Raw genomic sequence first — 20,637 nt, 5'->3', positions numbered from 1 at the left:
TTTGTTCGTCGACGGTGTAATATATTGGGTTGGAGTCAATAACCAGGCGACGTGATGGAAGTTACGTCTCTTTACTGTGGGCTTCAGAACAGACTCCCTAATGCATGTTCCTTGACTGCACTTAAGGGTAGAATATATTTACATTCTATTCTATGTACAGTAGATGGCAGTATTGTCCTGTTTTAGAGGGTCACAACATTGCTGAGTCAGGTTCTCATGGAGCTGGAGGGGGCGTGGCCTCCAGCTCCACCTGGATTTCGGGAGAAAATCTGTCCCGGGAGGTTTTCGGGAGAGGCGCTGAATTTCGAGAGTCTCCCGAAAAATCCGGGAGGGTTGGCAAGTATGTCGTACACCAAAATAATCACTTGTTTTAGTTTCCTATATCTAAACAGTGTTACAGTTCAAGCTGTGTGTAAAGTTAATAAGCAAAAAAATATACATGTTACATAAAACCTTGATGCTGTTTTTTAATGAGAACTGGGGCTTACTATACTACTGTACTTAAATGTTGGTCATTATGGTGAGACCAAATTATTTTCTGTGCTTATCTTTAATAAAAGACAACTTCCACCCATTCATCTTCTTCCGCTTATCCGAGGTCGGGTTGTGGGCGCAGCAGCCTAAGCAGGGAACCCCAGACTCTCCTCTCCCCAGCCACTTTGTCCAGCTCTTCCCGAGGCGTTCCCAGGCCAGCCGGGAGACATAGTCTTTCCAACGTGTCCTGGGTCTTCCCCCTGGCCTCCTATCGGTCGAAACGTGCCCGAAACACCTCCTTAGTGAGGCGTTCGGGTGGCATCCTGACCAGATGCCCGAACCACCTCATCTGGCTCCTCTCCGTGTGGAGGAGCAGCAACTTTACTTTTGAGTTCCTCCCGGATGACAGAGCTTCTCACCCTATCTCTAAGGGAGAGCCCCGCCACCCGGCGGAGGAAACTCATTTCGGCCGCTTGTACCCGTGATCTTGTCTTTTGGATCATAACCCAAAGCTCATTACCATAGGTGAGGGTGGGAACGTAGATCGACCGGTAAATTGAGAGCTTTGCCTTCCGGCTCAGCTCCTTCTTCACCACAATGGATCCATACATTGTATGCATTACTGAAGACGCCGCACCGATCCGCCTGTCGATCTCACAAACCACCCTTGCCTCACTCGTGAACAAGACTCTTAGGTACTTGAACTCCTCCACTTGGGGCAGGGTCTCCTCCCCAACCCGGAGAGGCACTCCACCCTTTTCCGGGTGAGAACCATGGACTCTGACTTGGAGGTGCTGATTCTCATCTCGGTCGCTTCACACACTGCTGCTGCGAACCGATCCAGTGGGAGATGAAAATCCTGGCCTGATGAAGCCACCAGGACCACATCATCTGCAAAAAGCAGAGACCTGATCCTGCAGCCACCAACCCAGACCCCTCAAGTCCAGACTGCGTCGAGAAATTCTGTCCATAAAAGTTCTGAACAGAATCGGTGACAAAGGGATGACAACCTGACAGTTTTTCCCATGGTGTTTTTATTATCTCAACATTCCCTGCACCAAGGAAGGCCTGCACACAACGCACAAGCGTGGATTGGATGAAACAATAAATAACACGTCATATCAATGAAGCTCAATCAATCACACCTGGAAGACATGCAGAAACTAGAAGCAGCCTGCCCGAGCCAACGTGGAGCTAAAAATAGCGGGAGAAAGTTTGGATCAACATGGCGCTACGACAACAACAAGTGAGGGTACAATGGGGTCTTTGGCGTCGTGATCAAAGTGCTAAATGAAAAGTCTGCAGGACAATTCCTGCATGTATTGCATATATATGGTCATACCCTGAAGTGGTCTTTCTGGACACACACACCATAAGACTGAAAAGTAACAACTCTCCTGGTTAGGCACAAGAAGCTTCGTTAGAGTGCAGGAATATTTTGCGGACTACACTGACCCAAGACTTCTGAGGGACACATTCTGGAATGGACAACAGGAAGTTTGTCTTCTACGCGGTCAAGGTAGCATTTTATTGATAGAAAGGGGAAACATGACCGTCTATAAAAAGATTATAGTTCTATAGCCTCTCATCCGGGGGTTCGGGTGGGCGACTATCCCGAAGCAAGACAAGGCGGGCGGGGTAAGGGGTCACTCCTCGTCTGAGCTGCTGTTGTCCAGAGAGTAAACCATAAAAGCCAAGTCGGGCCGGGCCGGGACCGAGGGGTCACCTGGCTTCACCATCTCAAAGCCCATGTAGTGGAACGTCCGGATGATGGCCTCTGGAAGGCAAACAAACAGTAAGTTTCAAAGCGCACTTCCTTGACAGTTACAATGCTTTTCTAAGTACCATTGATTGTCACACACACACTAGGTGTGGCGAAATTATTCTCTGCATTCGACCCATCACCCTTGATCAACCCCTGGGAGGTGAGGAGAGCAGTAGGCAGCGGCGGTGCCGCGCCCGGGAATCATTTATGGTGATTTAACCCCCAATTCCAACCTTTGATGCTGAGTGCCAAGCAGGGAGGTAATGGGTCCCATTTTTAAAGTGTTTGGTATGACTCAGCCGGGATGTGAACTCATGACCTACCGATCTCAGGGCGGACACTCTAACCACTTTTACACACAATGAGGAGTTCACTTACGTCGATCTTCTCTGCCTTTACGGAACCACATGTAGACAAAGCTGGCCTTCAACTGCTCCTCTGCAAACTCCAGCAGGGCAGTGAGTCTGAAAGAAGCACACAAGACTTTTTTTAAAGTGGAACAATAAAATATTTACTTGTTTAGTGATTTTCCACCTTCAAGGTACTCAAAGCGCTTTCAAACTTAGTGTTTACAAAGTACAAAGAAGAAGAACCATGATAAACATTCTGAATCCATTTACTCCATCCATTCCTTCATTTTCAAAATAATCTTACTCATCTCACCATATGAAATGTAACTTCGGAATATTAATCTATTTTTATTGTGATTACTTACTACTTAGTATATTGTGACTAAATTGAGAACAGGAAATGAACAAATGTTATGTATAAAAAATGGGGTAGGATTAAATAAGCTCTGCTTCTTCCTACTCCTTTTCGAACATGTTGAAAAGAAAAACTGGAAAGTGTGATGTATCATGTTGTATGCTTGCATGTTCCAAATAAACTCAACACTATTTCCACATTCACACACTGACGGCGGGAGCTGCCATGCAAGGTGCTAACCACGACCCATTAGGAGCAAGGTTGAAGTGTCTTGCTCAAGGGCACAACAGACCAAAAATGATTCCCGGGCGCGGCACCGCTGCTGCCCACTGCTCCCCTCACCTCCCAGGGAGTGATCATGGGTGATGGGTCAAATGCAGAGAATAATTTCGCCACACCTAGTGTGTGTGAAACAATCATTGGTATCTTAACTTTTTTTTTTAAACGTGACGAGGTTGGTAGAAGGTGGGGATCGAACCAGGAACCCTCAGGCTACTGGCACGGCCACTCTCCTAACCGCGCCACCCCCGTCCCCATCTGTGTGATGTACTTAAATTACTCCTTGAAACCTAACACATACATTCATATTTTTTACCACTAATTTTTGTATTGATCATTAGCAGTATATCTATTCTTATTATTTATTTTACATTTACTATAATTAATATTTTCAAAAGTACTATTATCATAAAGTGTGTTGTGATTATATATATATATATATATATATACATATATATATACACACACACACACACACACACACACACACACACACACACAGTTAGTTATTATAGTATGATCGTATTACAATTTCACACATAATACAATTATAATAATGTTCAATTTTACCTTGTAAGTCCAAGATTACCCTTAAAAACAAAAAACCCGAGTAATTATGTAATGTAAAAACTATGTGGACAATAACTCTCAAGTGTAATGAACAAGAAAATATATTCTTATTTCACTGAACAGTATCCCTCCTGATGATATGTTTTGTAATGTATATATACCGGAATACAAGCTGCTACTTTTTTCCTACGTTTCGCACCCCGCGGCTTATAAAACGGTGCAGCTAGATTACGGATTTTTCTTTGCTGATGCAAATAGTTTAGGAAAAAAAAACATGCAAACACGCTGATAAGGTGTGTTATTTGTGCTATCGCGCCATCTTTTGGACCATTTTGTTCACTGCAGGTGCTGAAATTTAGTTTTTTCAAGTCAGTCTTCAAGCCATCCATAGCGTTCTGCTGATAAATATTCTTCATTCATCATTCCAAGATACATTTGTTGTAAGTTTTACAATATAACAATTCTTACATGTTAAAACCGCCCCATGTGTGATGTATAGGAGTGTTTTCATGCATATTTCTATGTGCTATCGTAATGTAATCCATCGAGCGCCATTACAATATGATAGCACGTACAAATATGCATGAAAACGCTCCTATAAATCCTGCCCGGGACGGTTTAGTAAGTAAGATTGGTTATATTGTAAAAGTTACGAATATTGCTTGGAGTGATGAATGAAGAATCCATACAAGTAAAAAGGCTTTGGAAGGCTAGAAGACGGAACAGTACTCCATATCGCAAACAAAAACACACCAGGTCAGTATTTTTGCTTTTTTTGAAACATTTTTCAAACTAGCCGCACCAGGGTTCAAAACAAAGAAAAAAAATGTTGACTTACAGGTCGGGATTTACTGTACATGTAATTAATTTTTTTTTTTGCAGACGCTGCCTCAGAGAAGAACGCACAAGAATTCCAATGCACCTGTGCAAATGGCAGTAGATCTATATCAAGTGACAAGCAAACCAATCTTGCAGACATGTTTGACCTACTTCATAACTACTGCTGCTATATGTTGGATGTTTTTCTTTTACTATATCGTGCTGTTTTTATGTTGAGGGACGGCGGATGGAAATTAAAATGTTTACTAAAATCTGGCAAATTTACACAACATCTTTTTATTATGGTGTTGAATCATGTGTACTGTCCCTTTAAATCAGGGGTCTCAGACATGAAAAAAAAAACGCGATTGCTTTGGGACAGATTCTGATATTTTTAGAGACATTTACTAGGATAATTCTGGGAAATCCCTTATCTTTCTATTGTGTTGCTAGTGTTTTAGTGAGTTTAACAGTACCTGATAGTCGGAGGGGAGTCTCCACGGGTGTGTTGACGCCAGCTATTGACGGCACAAGCTCAGCTTTTCTCCGGTAAGAAGCGACTTTTTAACCACAATTTTCTCACCGAAACCTGCTGGTTGACATTCCGTCGTGATACATGTTCGCTTGACGCTCTTGCGTACACGTCGTCATTACACAACGTTTTCAAGATGAAACTCCCGGGAAATTTAAAATTGCAATTTAGTAAACTAAAAAGGCCGTATTCGCATGTGTTGCAATAGTTAGTGAGGTCCGCGAGTTTTATATGAATGGTGCTTAACAGCGTTGTTTTATTTGGGTACAAAATGGCTCTTTCAACGTTCTGGGTTGCCTACCCCTGCGTCAGTGGAAAAGCGGCAAATGAGTGAAAGCGACAGAGACGTTGCCATGAAGACGAGGGTTTCCCTACATGATTGGCTGCAGTCACAATGAGACACCTGTCACTAAAACACTAGCAACACAATAGAAAGATAAGGGATTTCCCAGAATTAACATAGTAAATGTCTAAAAACGTTGGAATCCGTCCCAATGCAATCACGTTTTTTTTTTTCTCCCTAGTCCGTCGCTATCAATATCCTCAAACACAAATCTTTCATCCTCGCTCAAATTAATGGGGAAATTGTCATTTTCTCGGTCCGAATAGCACTTTTTGTTGGAGGCTCCCATTATAAACAATGTGAATATGTGAGGAGCCATCAAACATGTGACGTCATCGTCTGCGACTTCCGTTAGAGGCAGGGCTTTTCTCTTAGCACCGAAAGTTGCGAACTTTATCGTGGAGGTTCTCTACTAAATTCTTTCAGCAAAAATATGGCAATATCGCGAAATGATCAAGTATGACACATAGAATGGACCTGCTATCCCCGTTTGAATAAGAAAATCTCATTTCAGTAGGCCTTTAATAACTTTAATAAATACACTTTTGATCAAATGACTTAGTTGTGATTTCCCTCTCTGCATCAAAGTTTAAAAGTAGCCTATATGAATGCAGTATGAAAAAGAATGTTTTAATGTATACACATATCATCATACTGCTGTGATTATATGCATCAAGTTTTCATTCAAGGCCAAGGCAAAATATCGTAATATATATCGTATATCGCGATATGGCCTAAAAGTATCGCGAAATTAAAAAAAGGCAATAGCGCCCAGCCCTACCAAGGAGTATGCAACATTTTTTTTTTTTTTTAAGAAAACTTTTCTTGCGGCCCAGCATCACCCAGACTCTGCATCCAGTGGCCCCCAGGTAAATTGAGTTTGAGACCCCTGCTTTAAATAAACAATTCATGCGGGCGGCATGGCGTAGTGGGTAGAGCGGCCGTGCCAGAAACCTGAGGGTTGCAGGTTCGCTTCCCACCTATGGACATCAAAGTCGCTGCCGTTGTGTGCCTTGGGCAGGACACTTCACCCTTTGCCCCCGGTGCCGCTCACACCGGTGAATGAATGATGAATGAATGATTGATTGGTGGTAGTCGGAGGGGCCGTAGGCGCAAACTGGCAGTCAGTCTACCCCAGGGCAGCTGTGGCTACAGATGTAGCTTACCACCACAAGGTGTGAATGAATGATGGGTACCCACTTCTCTGTGAGCGCTTTGAGTATATAACAATAGAAAAGCGCGATATAAATCTAATCCATTATTATTATTATTATTATTATCATGTGTTCTGTGCGAAACAAGAGAAGAACGTTTACCCTTCCTTGCTTCCTTCGGCCAGCGACCCAGCGGGGATCTCCAGGAAGAGGCTGTCCTCCGACAAGGCACTCTCCCAAAAGGCCGAGCGGCGCTCGCTCAGCTGGTAGTGGAAGTGAAGGAATTGGGGGTTCCCGTTCACCTCCGCGGTTTGTGTCACGGTCAACTTCTCATCCTGATGGACACAAGATTTAGTGTGAGTCACCAGAGCGCTTTAAGACAGGCACAGCGCGGCCTGTCCCACCTCACAGTACATGCAACCGGTACTTTCCTTTTTTATTATTATTATTAATATTATGCCCTGTGATGAGGTGACAACTTGTCCAGGGTGTAAATTGCCTTCCGCTTAATTAAGCTGAGATAGGCTCCAGCAGCTCCCGCGACCCCGAAAAGGACAAGCAGTAGAAAATGGATGGATTATTATTATTATTATTATGATGAACATGTTGACGTGAATGAACAATGAATCATTTTCCAAGTTCTCACACGGCTGATAGTGTTTTCTTCTTGGTATCTGATGAATTCACACAATAAACTTTTCTATCTTGTCTGATCCCACAACCGCTAATCAATCGCATGTCTGCGGTTCCTTTATGCACGCGTGCACAACACCAACTCCTGCTCTATTTTAATATCAACATTAAACGACGGAAGGAAACAAATTCAATAACTCAGAGCGGCGGTCAATTTAAAGTCTTAGATTGTTTCCACGGCAACGGCTCCTCTGCTGGTTCATCTCGATAAAATTGTGGAGTATTGCCGCTCGCAAATACCTCACACCCTCAAGTCAGGGTTGTGACTAAATGTTTTAATTGTATTTCGATACTTTTCACAATAAAAGGGGAACACAAAAATTGCCAATATTGGCTTTATTCTAACGGAAAATCTTCGGGTACATTAAACATATGTTTCTTATCAATTTTGTCCTTAATTAAAATTGTGAACATACTAGACAACTTGTCTTTTAGTAGAAAGTAAGCAAACAAAGGCTCCTAATTTGGCTGCTGACATCTGCAGTAAAATTGTGTCATTTATCATTCTATTATTTTGTCATCATTATGAAGGACAAGCGGTGGAAAATTTATATTTTAGTTGTACCATTATTAATCTGGTTGATTGGTAACACTAAATTGGCCCTAGTGTGTGAATGTGAGTGTGAATGTTGTCTGCCTATCTGTGTTGGCCCTGTGATGAGGTGGCGACTTGTCCAGGGTGTACCCGCCTTACGCCCAATTGTAGCTGAGATAGGCGCCAGCGCCCCCCACGATCCCAAAAGGGAATAAGCGGTAGAAAATGGATGGATGGATGGATGGCATTATTAATGTACTTGTTCATTTACTAGTAACATCTGCTTACTTTCTGTTTTAACATGCTCCATCTACAAAATGTAATCACTTATTCTTCTGTTTGATACTTTACATTAGTTTTGGGTGATACTACAAATTTTGGTATCGATCCAATACCAAGTAAGTAAAAGATCACACATTGGTCATATTCAAAGTCCTTATTAGTTTATAAATAATAAAAATGACGAGATTTTGTGATAAAAAAAAAATATTGTGGTATCGACTACATACAGCTTTTGTACTTGGTATCGTTCCAATAGATGTTTGTATAGATACACCCTATTTGTTTACATTCAGGAGCACTAGCTTGCTGTTAGCAGTTAGCTAGTGTATTCTCCTACGATGTGTTGTGAAGCATGTTTAGCTATTCCTCTTCCTGCAGGGATGATACTTGTAAGAAACAGTTTATTTGTGAACATGGAGGCAAGGATTAGCGTTTTAAAAGTAGCTAAAACACAGCGGAGGGACGTTAGCCTCTAGCTAGCGAGGACTCTGCAGTGCATTGCTCCACCTTCATCGTTAGTTTTAAAGCCAAAGTATAGTATGCCCGCTCTCCACACTGTTTCTGCTTGCAAGTGCTCTGTATGTGTGGTGACTCACAGGGGCCTCTGCTCAAATTACCCGCAATGCAACCGGTATTTTTCAAAAAGTAGTACAGTACATTTTTTAATTCACTAGTACCATGCTAATTTATTAGTGTACTGTACAACCCTACTGTGTGTCACATTAAAACTAACTATTTACAAATCACCATATTAATTATATAATAGTTGGCATGTGGATATGATGGGAAGAAAACTCAACGTAAACTAAATATTTATTTAATAATCCCGAACTGTTACCATAAAAGAAATGTTCCCAGGTATCACATAATTGTCCTTGAAATCAGGGACACTAAAAAGTTTCATCCCAAACCGAAAAGCCCGCAAAACATGAATTAGTCACACAATGCAAGTAAAACTTCTGACGAGTCACCTTGTGTAGCAGCACGTCGAGAGAGTGATCCCTGACCGTCCCTCGCCCACCCGGGATCTTTAGCTGTGGGTGAGGGGCATCAGGAGCACCACTGAGGCCCCGGAGGCTGAGGGATGGAGCTGGGCAACCACGACCCCGACAACCAGGAACTGCAGAGACAAGGACAGACCAGGAGGGGACGCTCGTGAGTCGATTTCAACTAAAATAGTTATTTTCCATCCCATGTGGATGTGAAGATGCTGTAATGAAGTAAACTTTTGTTTTAACATTGAAGATGCTAAAAGCGATCCGATCTAAGATAATATATGCTAACATATCAGAACCAAACATTAGCTGTGTGTCAGATGACAATAAGTTAGTGTAAATTATAAATCTATTTTTACAAAAGTCAATCGATCTTTATTTATATAGCCCTAAATCACAAGTGTCTCAAAGGGCTGCACAAGCCACAACAACATCAACAACATCCGCAGATCAGCACCCACATAAGGGCAAGGAAAAACTCACAACCCATGAGAAACCTTGGAGAGGACCGCAGATGTGGGTAACCCCCACTCCCCTCTAGGTGAGACCGGATCCAATGGACGTCCAGTGGGTCTGACATAATATTGTGAAAGTCCAGTCCATAGTGGCTTTAACATAATAGTGAAAAAGTCTATATAAAAATGATCTGCAGGTGGAACATAAATTCTTTCATTTATTTGGAACCCTACCAATTGATTTTACGCTGCCTGTTGACGCAGCACACCTGGTCTACCAGAGAATAAGATGTTGCAAAAGTGATCAGTGTTGTTGTTACAATTATCGGTATAGATAATGGTGGTGAAATTTTTGACTGAGTTTTCCGTTTCAAATGTTAGTGTACAATGGTGACACACAACTATGTTAACTTATGGCACAAAACAAACCCTTTTTTTTTGGGGGGGGGGGGGGGGGGGGGGGGGGGGGGCGGGTCTGCATAAGTCCCAAAAATGGGAAATCAAACCATGGCGAAGATATTTATAAAGCAATTTTGCCTTCCTCCGTACTTCCTCCAAACAAGCCGTTGGGAATTTGCCCAATTTTGTGACGTTTTCCCCAAGTCAGCATTGTCGCAGGACTAGGACTACACAACATGTAAGGAAGGCCAATCAATCCATAAATTGGCGGTGTCGACACCAAGGGTAATATTAGAATGTGGTCAATACCGAAGTGGATTAGGTCGATGTTTTGTAATATTTTTTTTTGTATGTTTTGTCTTTGCAAATTCAGGGTTAATAAGTCCCTAATAAGGACTTTGAGGGCAAAAAACAAAGGATTTAAATTAGTTGATAGTAGTTTTTGCTTAAGTTTAGTTATTGTGCACAATTCAGTTTTTCTCAAACAATTGTGTATAATAAAATGGACTAAAAGGAACTAGTTGAAATATTGTGTTATTGTTAAACCGTCAACAGCCCTCACCATAAATAAACACACAAAAAATGACAGTTAATATACGTGATTGGCATCGGCCCAACTCACCCAGGGATGATCGGTACCAGGATTGGCAGCATAAATCCCTGATCACATCTCTACAATTCATGGTAGATATTTTTTAATTCAAAACTTGGTTAAAAGATTTCAGTTCGGAGTACAAATAAGTTATGAGCACATTCAACAATACCGCAACAATATTACCCGATGATTTTGGTCACTATAACTGTGATAGGATAAATTCTTGATGTTGCATCCCTACACTTTATAAACATTTGTGTAAATTACTTTAATAAATTCAATCTGAGCATGTTTGGTATTTCAGCCTGCTGGTCAGTGGTTGGCGTTTAAATAAAATTACACAAAGTGTCGCTGCTTGCGTTACGTAGGTTAAATTCTTCAAGTACAGTAAAAAGTCAAACTGCTGTTCATTCTTTACAAGGCCAGACCAATTAAAACTGGTGCTGAACCTGAAACTCCGGTTTTAAGCTTTTTTCCACATAAAGTTCAAGCAGGAACAAGGTCGGCCAGAATGAGACAAACAGGGTTTTGGAGAAGCCACCTGTGATTTGCAGCGTTCTCGGAGGAACGTCCTGATGACGGGTACCGCACAAAAACATCACATGGTGTGGTGACACCTCTGCAAATAACCTGCCAGGCTTGAGTCGCCGTGGTGTTTGTGACATGGCGGTGGCGTGCTTGATAAAAGTAATAATAAGGTCACACTAATTAATCAATAACATTAAAAATTGCTCTAATAACCGATAAAAACCCCAAAACACTACGTACTGTGCTTTTGGTGGGTTAGGGTGAGCAAATCAAACGCTCATTTCTCCTACATGTGTGTAAGCTTGTCATAAACCTCCCCTGTGCTTGTAGTAGACAAACATGGTGTTGATCATGAGGGAATTCATGAGGGCAAAGTGAAGAGGACACATTTTATTTTTCACACGATATGGACCCATCAACAGTACACCGGAATGCTGCTGCTCGAGACGCGACTAGAATCAGGAAATATGACTGTGTCAGTCCAGTACGTACTTCTCTGCACTGACTTCCTGTTGCTCAAATGATTGACTTTTAAACCGCTCTCCTTGTTTTCAAGTCTTTTCATGGCCTTGAGCCAAAGTACATCTCTGACATGTTAGAACCATCTCAGGCTCTGAGAACCTCAGGGAGTGGTCTCCTGCTAGTGCCCAGAGTCAGGACCAAACATGGTGAAACTGTTTCAGATTCATGCTCCTAAAATCTGGAATACTCTCCCTGAAGATGTGAGATGGGCCTCAATGTTGGCAATGTTCAAATCCAGCCTGAAATCACTCTTATTTAATTATGCATATGACAATAGAACATATTTTATCTACAGCCTTTGAATGACCCAAAGGGAATAAGCGGTAGAAAATGGATGGATGATTGCATTTTCTGATTTTGATTATTTTCCTTTTTTTTCCCAAATTGCCTTGTGTAGCAATTGTGCTCTATAAATGAAATCGCCTTGCGAGTAATCAATTGTGACATCTCCACAACTGTAAGCTAAACATGTATTTGCTTCTTCCGGTTCATAAACCGAATAATACACAATGTTGGATATAGAAAACGTGCAAACCTTTTATTTCAAACAAATATTTAAATTCAACAATTTTGTGCATTTGCAAACAGCTAAAATTATGTACAAAACAAACTATAACCCGCTACCCAAGAATGTACAACAATTCTCAACTAAATATAAATATAACCTTAAACACATACCTTGTTTACCTTTTAAATTCCTTCCTCTTCTTTCATGACAATTTAAATCAATATTCAAGTTTTTTTTTTATTGTAAAGAATAATAAATACATTTTTATTTAATTCTTCATTTTAGCTTCTGTTTTGTGAAATATTTCTTTAAACTTATGATTAAAATTAAAAAAAAATACTCTGGCAAATCTAGAAAATCTGTAGAATCAAATTTAAATCTTATTTCAAAGTCTTTTGAATTTCTTTTAAAATTTTTGTTCTGTAAAATCTAGAAGAAATAATGAATTGGCTTTGATAGAAATACAGCTTGGTCCAATTTGTTATATATTCTAATAAAGTGCAGATTGGATTTTAACCTATTTAAAACATGTCATCAAAATTCTAAAATGAATCTTAATCAGGAAAAAATTATTAATGATGTTCCATAAATTATTTTTTTTATTTTTTTCAAAAAGATTCGAATTAGCTAGTTTTTCTATTCATTTTTTTCGGTTGAATTTTAAAGAGTCGAAATTGAAGATAACCTAGGTTTCAAAATGTTATTTTCATTTTTTTTTTGTGTTGTCTCCTTTTTTAAGCCGTTCAATTAAGTGTTTTTTTTTCATCATTTATTCTCTACAAAAAACCTTCCGTAAAAGGAAAAACAATGTACGTCGGGATGACAGACAGAAATACCCATTTTTTTTTATATATATAGATTTATTTATTAAAAGGTAAATTGAGCAAATTGGCTATTTCTGGCAATTTATTTAAGTGTGTATCAAACTGGTAGCCCTTCGCATTAATCAGTACCCAAGAAGTAGCTCTTGGTTTCAAAAAGGTTGGTGACCCCTGCTTTAGTGTATCAGTACGTGGAATCAATTAATGGAATGGATTAACCAAAGAGGCCCTTCCGCCCGATGGTAGCTGAGATAGGAACAAGCGCCCCCCGCAACTCCAAAGAGAATAAGCGGTAGTAAATGGATGGATGGATAGATTAACCAAAGAAATCAAACAAAGCACCAATATGATTCAGTTTGAGACTGTTCAAACTACAAGTGTTTATAACGTAAACAGGACAATAATTATGATGAACATCTTGAACCTTTTTTATTTTAAGATAAAGATGATTATGCATTTAATGTTATATTTATTTCTTCACTATTCAGTTACAGAGAACAAGGAAATGGGATAAAATTGCTATGGCATGAAAAAGGGTAGGATTAAGTAAGCTCAGTTTCTTCCTACTCCTTTTCGGACGTGCTGTAATGAAATAACTAGAAATATGTGATGCATTACCTTGCATCGTAAACCTATTCGAAATATACTGAAATTGAACTGAAATTATGATGAAAGCATGCGTCGTAACTGTTCACAAAACCCACGTTATTGCTCTAGCCGAGATGTAGCAAAAAAAATGGAAAAAAGGGCCTGAGAGATATATTAGCTTTGACATGTGGAGCTAAAAATGACTAACTTCATCACTCCTGACCAGATCATGCTACTCTTGTGTTTAATTTGCAGATAGTCTACATCAGGGGTCACCAACCTTTTTGAAACCAAGGGCCACTTCTTGGGTACTGATTAATGCGAAGGGCTACCAGTTTGATACACACTTAAATAAATTGCCAGAAATAGCCAATTTGCTCAATTTACCGTTAATAAATGAATCTATGTATATATAAAAAAATGGGTATTTCTGTCTGTCAATCCATCGTACATTTTTTTTTCCTATTACGGAAGATTTTTTTATAGAGAATAAATGATGAAAAAAACAATTGAACAGTTTAAAAGAGGAGAAAACACGAAAAAAATAAAAATGAAATTTTGAAACAGTTTATCTTCAATTTCGACTCTTTAAAATTCAAAATTCAACTGAAAAAAAATGGAGAAAATCTAGCTAATTCGAATCTTTTTGAAAAAATTTAAAAAAGAATTTATGGAACATCATTAGTAATTTTTCCTGATTAAGATTGATTTTAGAATTTTGATGACATGTTTTAAATAGTTTAAAATCCAATCTGCACTTTGTTAGAATATGTAACAAATTGGACCAAGCTATATTTCTAACAAAGCCAATTCATTATTTCTTCTAGATTTTACAGAATTTTTTTTTTAAGAGAAATTCAAAAGACTTTGAAATAAGATTTAAATTTGATTCTACAGATTTTCTAGATTTGCCAGAGTATTTTTTTTTTATTTTAATCATAATAAGTTTGAAGAAATATTTCACAAATATTCTTCGTCGAAAAAACAGAAGCTAAAATGAAGAATTAAATTAAAATGTATTTATTATTCTTTACAATAAAAAAATAAAAAATTGAATATTGATTTAAATTGTCATGAAAGTAGAGGAAGGAATTTAAAAGGTAAGTGTTTAAAAAACTTAAAATCCTTTTTAAGGTTGTATTTTTTAGCTCTAAAATTGTCTTTCTGAAAGTTATAAGAAGCAAAGTAAAAAAAATTCATGAATTTATGTAAACAATTGAAGACCAAATATTTAAAATATTTTATTGGATTTTCAAATTCTGTTTGAGTTTTGTCTCTCTTAAAATTAAAAATGTCGAGCATAGCGAGACCAGCTTGCTAGTAAATAAATTACATTTTAAAAATAGAGGCAGCTCACTGGTAACTGCTGCAATTTGAGCTATTTTTAGAAGAGGTCAGCGGGCTACTCATCTGGTCCTTACGGGCAACCTGGTGCCCGCGGGCGCCGCGTTGGTGACCCCTGGTCTACATTAAGGTGCATTAAAATAAACTTTAAAGAGGCCTTCTCTTTTATACTTTAGTCGACTCAATTTGCGGTAATTTTAGTTGGCTAAAATGCTGTAATTCCATTGACTAAAACTAAAAAAATTCGGATGCCTAAAATTAGACAAGCTAAAGTACATTTTCAAGAAAAGACTGACTAATACTAAATTTAAAAATGTTTTGTCCAATTAACACTGGTACAATCTGAAGTCTGACAGTCAACACCTGAATGACTCACATAACAAGTGGAATGTGATGTGGTCACATGACAGCATAACGGATGTTTCTCATTAAGTGAAATGTTGACAACAGTAGCCTTATTGTCAAATACTTTAAGAAACTTTGTAAGAGTCCATAGCAAAATATTCTGTTCACACCCTGACGATGTTATTGTTGTGACAACTCATCTCTGCTAAGACGAAAATGAAACAAAATATGTGCAGTGTGATGAATGTTGAAATACAAATGCAGCCGACAAGGAGAAACGGACGGGCAGGACACAGATGGCGGAAGGGATAAAGACGCTTGCTAACATAGCAAGAATTGTTTTTTCTTTTCCACTGGCAGACACAGGAGCCTGAGACTGACAGACTCGCCATCTTGTTTTGAAAGGCAACACTCGTCCTTTTGACATTTAGAACCCGCCCCCCGCCACTGCACCCCAACAGAATAAGTGAGCAGGTCATTCTAAAAACAGAATTTAGGTTAGGACACATGCAAGGCCTGGTTTGAGGACCACAAAAAGGTCAGGTGGGGTTACCACCGGCGAACGCCATCCTTCCTGGCGTCAAGACATGAAGTGAATCAGAATTGTGTAGAACAGGGGTCACCAACGCGGTGCCCGCGGGCACCAGGTAGCCCGTAAGGACCAGATGAGTCGCCCGCTGGCCTGTTCTAAAAATAGCTCAAATAGCAGCACTTACCAGTGAGCTGCCTCTGTTTTTTAAATTGTATTTATTTACTAGCAAGCTGGTCTCGATTTGCTCAACATGTTTAATTCTAAGAGAGACAAAACTCCAATAGAATTAGAAAATCCAAGAAAATATTTTAAAGACTTAGTCTTCACTTGTTAAAATAAATTCATTAATTTTTTTACTTTGCTTCTTACAACTTTCAGAAAGACACCTTTAGAGAAAAAAATACAACCTTAAAAGTGATTTTGCGATTTTTAAACACATACCTTTTTACCTTTTAAATTCCATCCTCTTCTTTCCTGACAATTTAAATCAATGTTGAAGTATTTTTTTTTTTTATTGTAAAAAATAATAAATTAATTTTAATTTAATTTTTCATTTTAGCTTCTGTTTTTTCGACGAAGAATATTTGTGAAATATTTCTTCAAACTTATGATTTAAATTCCCAAAACTTATTCTGGCAAAAAAAATCTGTAGAATCAAATTTAAATCTTATTTCAAAGTCTTTTTAATTTATTTTAGGATTTTTGTTCTAGAAAATCTAGAAGGAATAACGATTTGTCTTTGTTAGAATTATAGCTTGGTCCAATTTGTTATATATTCTAACAAAGTGCAGATTGGATTTTAACCTATTTAAAACATGTCATCAAAATTCTAAAATTAATCTTAATCAGGAAAAATTACTAATGATGTTCCATAAATTTTAATTTTTTCATAAAAATTTGAATTAGCTAGTTTTTCTCTTAATTTTTTTCGGTTGAATTTTGAATCGAAATGGAAGATAAACTATGTATCAAAATTTAATTTGAATTTTTTTCGTGTTTTCTCCTATTTTAAACCGTTCAATTAAGTGTTTTTTTCATCATTTATTCTCTACAAAAAACCTTCGTGAAAGGAAAAAAAATGTATGACGGAATGACAGACAGAAATACCCATTTTATTTATACATATAGATGTATTTATTAAAGGTAAATTGAGCTAATTGGCTATTTCTGGCAATTTATTTAAGTGTCTCTCAAACTGGTGGCCCTTCGCATTAATCAGTACCCAAGAAGTAGTTCTTGGTTTCAAAAAGATTGGTGACCCCTGCTGTAGAACATTAGGAGTTCGGAAGACAGCCAAGAGACTCATACACATCCAAAAAGGAAGGATGCAAAAAAGTTTGATTTCACAGTTAAGAAAATCTGGTAATCAGTAAGTAGAATATTATTGTAAAATCTACACGTTACCAATATTGCAAATGGAAAACCTGTACCACTGTTTCTTTTCTTTTTTTTTTTTTTTTATAACTGTGATAATTGAGGAGCCACTTTACCGTTAAAAAAATGTGGTACTATTTTTCCATTTTCAGTATAACTATACAACATACAAACTGTAGATTTTACAGTAAAAACTGGCAGCGCAGTCAAAATTTTGACGTAAATGGAAAAACACTATGACACATGCACTTGGGGATCGGTTGATTGGCAACACTAAATTGGCCCTAGTGTGTGAATGTGAGTGTGAATGTTGTCTGTCTGTCTGCGTTGGCCCTGTGATGAGGTGGCAACTTTTCCAGGGTGTGCCCCACCTTCCACCTAAATGCAGCTGAGATAGGCTCCAGCACCCCCCCACCACCCAAAAAGGGACAAGCGGTAGGAAAATGGATGGATGTTTCTATGGAAAACAATGGCAGTTTAGTCACCAGAATTTTTAATTTTAGGTAAAAGTATTTAATGTAGCTCAAAAACAAACAAAAGTGAGTGCCGCTTATTTATATTATGTTTATATAATCAGGAAATATGTCCCTGGACACATGAGGACTTTGAATGTGACCAATGTATGATCCTCTAACTACTTGGTATCGGGTTGATACTTAAATTTGTGGTTTCATCCAAAACAAATGTAAAGTACAGATGCGTGGATAGGCAATTATATCATCCGCAACCGCATCACTAATGTAGTCATCCACTCGAACCAACATTTTGTCAAAACCGCAACCACTCGCCACCTGCCCGTTGTTATATATCAGGGGTCGGCAACATTTACCACTCGAAGAGCTATTTTGACCTGTTGAAGACAACCATTCTCGCGAATATTTGCTGGTGCTCATCCAGATAACGAGCATAAGGGCGTGCTATGAAGCCTTTGACTTTGACGCCTTCTAAAACATGTGCAAACTGCTTGCCATTCCAGCAACGTGTTGTATTTGGCTTCCGCAGATACACGTACACGATTGAAAGGCAGACTGGGTGATACAGAGTACACTGATGGTTGTGATATAAACAACTTTAACACTCTTACTAATATGCGCAACACTGTGAAGCCAAACCAAACAAGAATGACAAACACATTTCGGGAGAACATCCTCACAGTAACTAACACAACAAACGCAACACAACAAATACCCAGGATCCTTTGCATCCATGATTATTCCTGACTATATTTTACACCCCCGCGCCCCCAACCCCGCCCACCTTACCGACGAACAGGGGGGGTTTGGTGCTAGCGGGGTGTATAATACAGTCGTCTGCTTTAACCGCATAATTACACATTATTTTGGACATCTGTGTTGCTGAATCTTTTGCAATTTGTTCAATTAATAATGGAGAAGTCACAGTAGAAAGATGGAGTTGGGAAGCTTTAGCCTTTAGCCACACAAACACACGGTGATTCCTTGTTTAAAATTCCCTGAAGTGAAACTTTACTATGGATCAGAGCGGTCAAGCGAACATGGATCCCAAACAAATGTCAACAAGCAGTTTTCTGTGAGAAAATTGTGGTAAAAAGTCGCCTCTTACCGGAGATCAGCTGGGCTCGCGCCGTCCATACAGCTGCCGTCGACTTCCCTCAGACAGACACTGGCCTCAAGACACCCGTGGGCACACCCCTCCGACTATCAGGTACTATTAAACTCACTAAAACACTCGCAACACAATAGAAAGATAAGGGATTTCCCAGACTTATCCTAGTAAATGTGTCTAAAAACATCTTTTAAGTTGATTTTTTTTTTTTTCCGTAGTCCTTCGCTATCAATGTCCTCAAACACTAATCTTTCATCCTCGCTCAAATTGATAGGGAAATTGTCATTTTCTAGGTCCGAATAGCTCTTACTGCTGGTGGCTCCCATTAAAAACAATGTGAATGTGTGTGGAGCCCTGACGTCACGTGCACATACTTCCGGTAAAGACAGGGCTTTTCTATTAGCGACCAAAAGTTGCGAACTTTATCGTCGATGTTCTCTACTAAATCCTTTCAGCAAAAATATGGCAATATCGCGAAATGATCAAGTACGACACATAGAATGGACCTGCTATTCCCGTTTAAATAAGAAAATCTAATTTCAGTAGGCCTTTAAGTAACTTTGTAAAAGTCCGTACCGATATTCTGTTCACACCCTGACAATGTAATTGTTGTGACAACTCATCTCTCTGCTAAGTCAAAAATGAAACAAAAGATGTGCAGTGTGATGAATGTTGAATTACAAAAGCAGCCGACAAGGAGAAACGGACGGGCAGGACACAGATGGCGGAAGGGATAAAGACGCTTGCCAACATAGCAAGAGCTGCTTCTTCTTTTTTACTGACAGACACAGGAGCCTGAGACTGACAGACTCGCCATCTTGTTTTGAAAGGCAACACTCGTCCTCTTGACATTTACAACCCACCCACCCCCGCCACTGCACCCCAAAAGAATAGGTGAGCAGGTCATTCTAAAAACAGAATATAGGTTAGGACACATGCAAGACCCGGTTTGAGGACGACAAACAGGTAAGGTGGGGTTACCACCGGCGAACGTCATCCTTCCTGGCGTCAAGACATGAAGTGAATCAGAAGAATTGTTTAGAACATTGAGAGTTTGGAAGACAGCCAAAAGACTCACACAGACCTAAACAGGAAGGACCGCATTGGATACTTCAAGACGACCATGAACAATTCTGAATAGCTTGGAAACATTCAACTTAAAATTTAATCATTGCATAAAAGCAGCTTTTGAAAATGATGGATTTTTTAATTTATTTTTTCAAACATCACAGTAAATGGGAAAACACTCGCCAGAATTTCACTGCAAAATTAATGATTTTTTTTATTACAACAAATGGAAAAACAGTACCATTTTTTTGTAAATTCTGGCAACTGAGCTGAAAGTTTACAATAAAATCTTCAATTGTTTTTACAGTGTATTAATGTAAATTGGAAAAAAAAAAAGTGCTCCTCTGTTTTTTTTAATTCTGGCAACTGAGCTGCCAGTTTTTTTCCACTGTAAAAAAAGTGTAGTGCCATTTTTCCATTTACAGTAATACACCATTAAAACAACAACTGTATATATTAAGACAAAAACAAACAAACTGGCAGCTCGGTGGACAAAATTTTACCGTAAAAAAAAGGTCGTTTTTTTCTATTTTCAGTGATATGCTGTAAAAACTACAGTACATTTTACCGTAAAATCATTGTAATTTTTTATAGTGTACAAATTGATGGATATCTTACATTGAAATCATAAATGAGCAGATTTTTAAGTATGTATTTTTATGCTGACAAAATTTTGGGGGAAAACATAATATAATATTTGTTGCAACATGATACTATAAAAGTAAAAAATATAAGCAATTTCATGCAGTACATGTATTGTTGGGCCTTGAGTTTGACACCTGAGTGTTAAAGGATCGAATCGACACGCGGTAACTTATGATATATTGC

The 20,637-nt window shown here is 38.8% G+C and overlaps 1 protein-coding gene across 1 annotated transcript; it reads right to left on the bottom strand.

Moving 5' to 3' along the window:
- Positions 1-1,488: 1,488 nt before the first annotated feature.
- oaz2a (ornithine decarboxylase antizyme 2a) lies at positions 1,489-19,738 on the bottom strand. Its single transcript, XM_061893663.1, is given in 7 exon segments — positions 1,489-2,251; positions 2,618-2,703; positions 6,804-6,976; positions 9,123-9,203; positions 9,205-9,271; positions 19,525-19,649; positions 19,706-19,738. Coding segments are annotated over 7 exon segments (696 nt in total). The 3' UTR covers positions 1,489-2,120.
- Between the last annotated feature and the right edge of the window lie 899 nt (positions 19,739-20,637).

This window comes from Nerophis ophidion, linkage group LG03 (assembly GCF_033978795.1).
Source record: "Nerophis ophidion isolate RoL-2023_Sa linkage group LG03, RoL_Noph_v1.0, whole genome shotgun sequence".
Lineage (NCBI taxonomy): Eukaryota > Metazoa > Chordata > Actinopteri > Syngnathiformes > Syngnathidae > Nerophis > Nerophis ophidion.
This window is presented reverse-complemented; position numbering and strand designations above follow the sequence as displayed.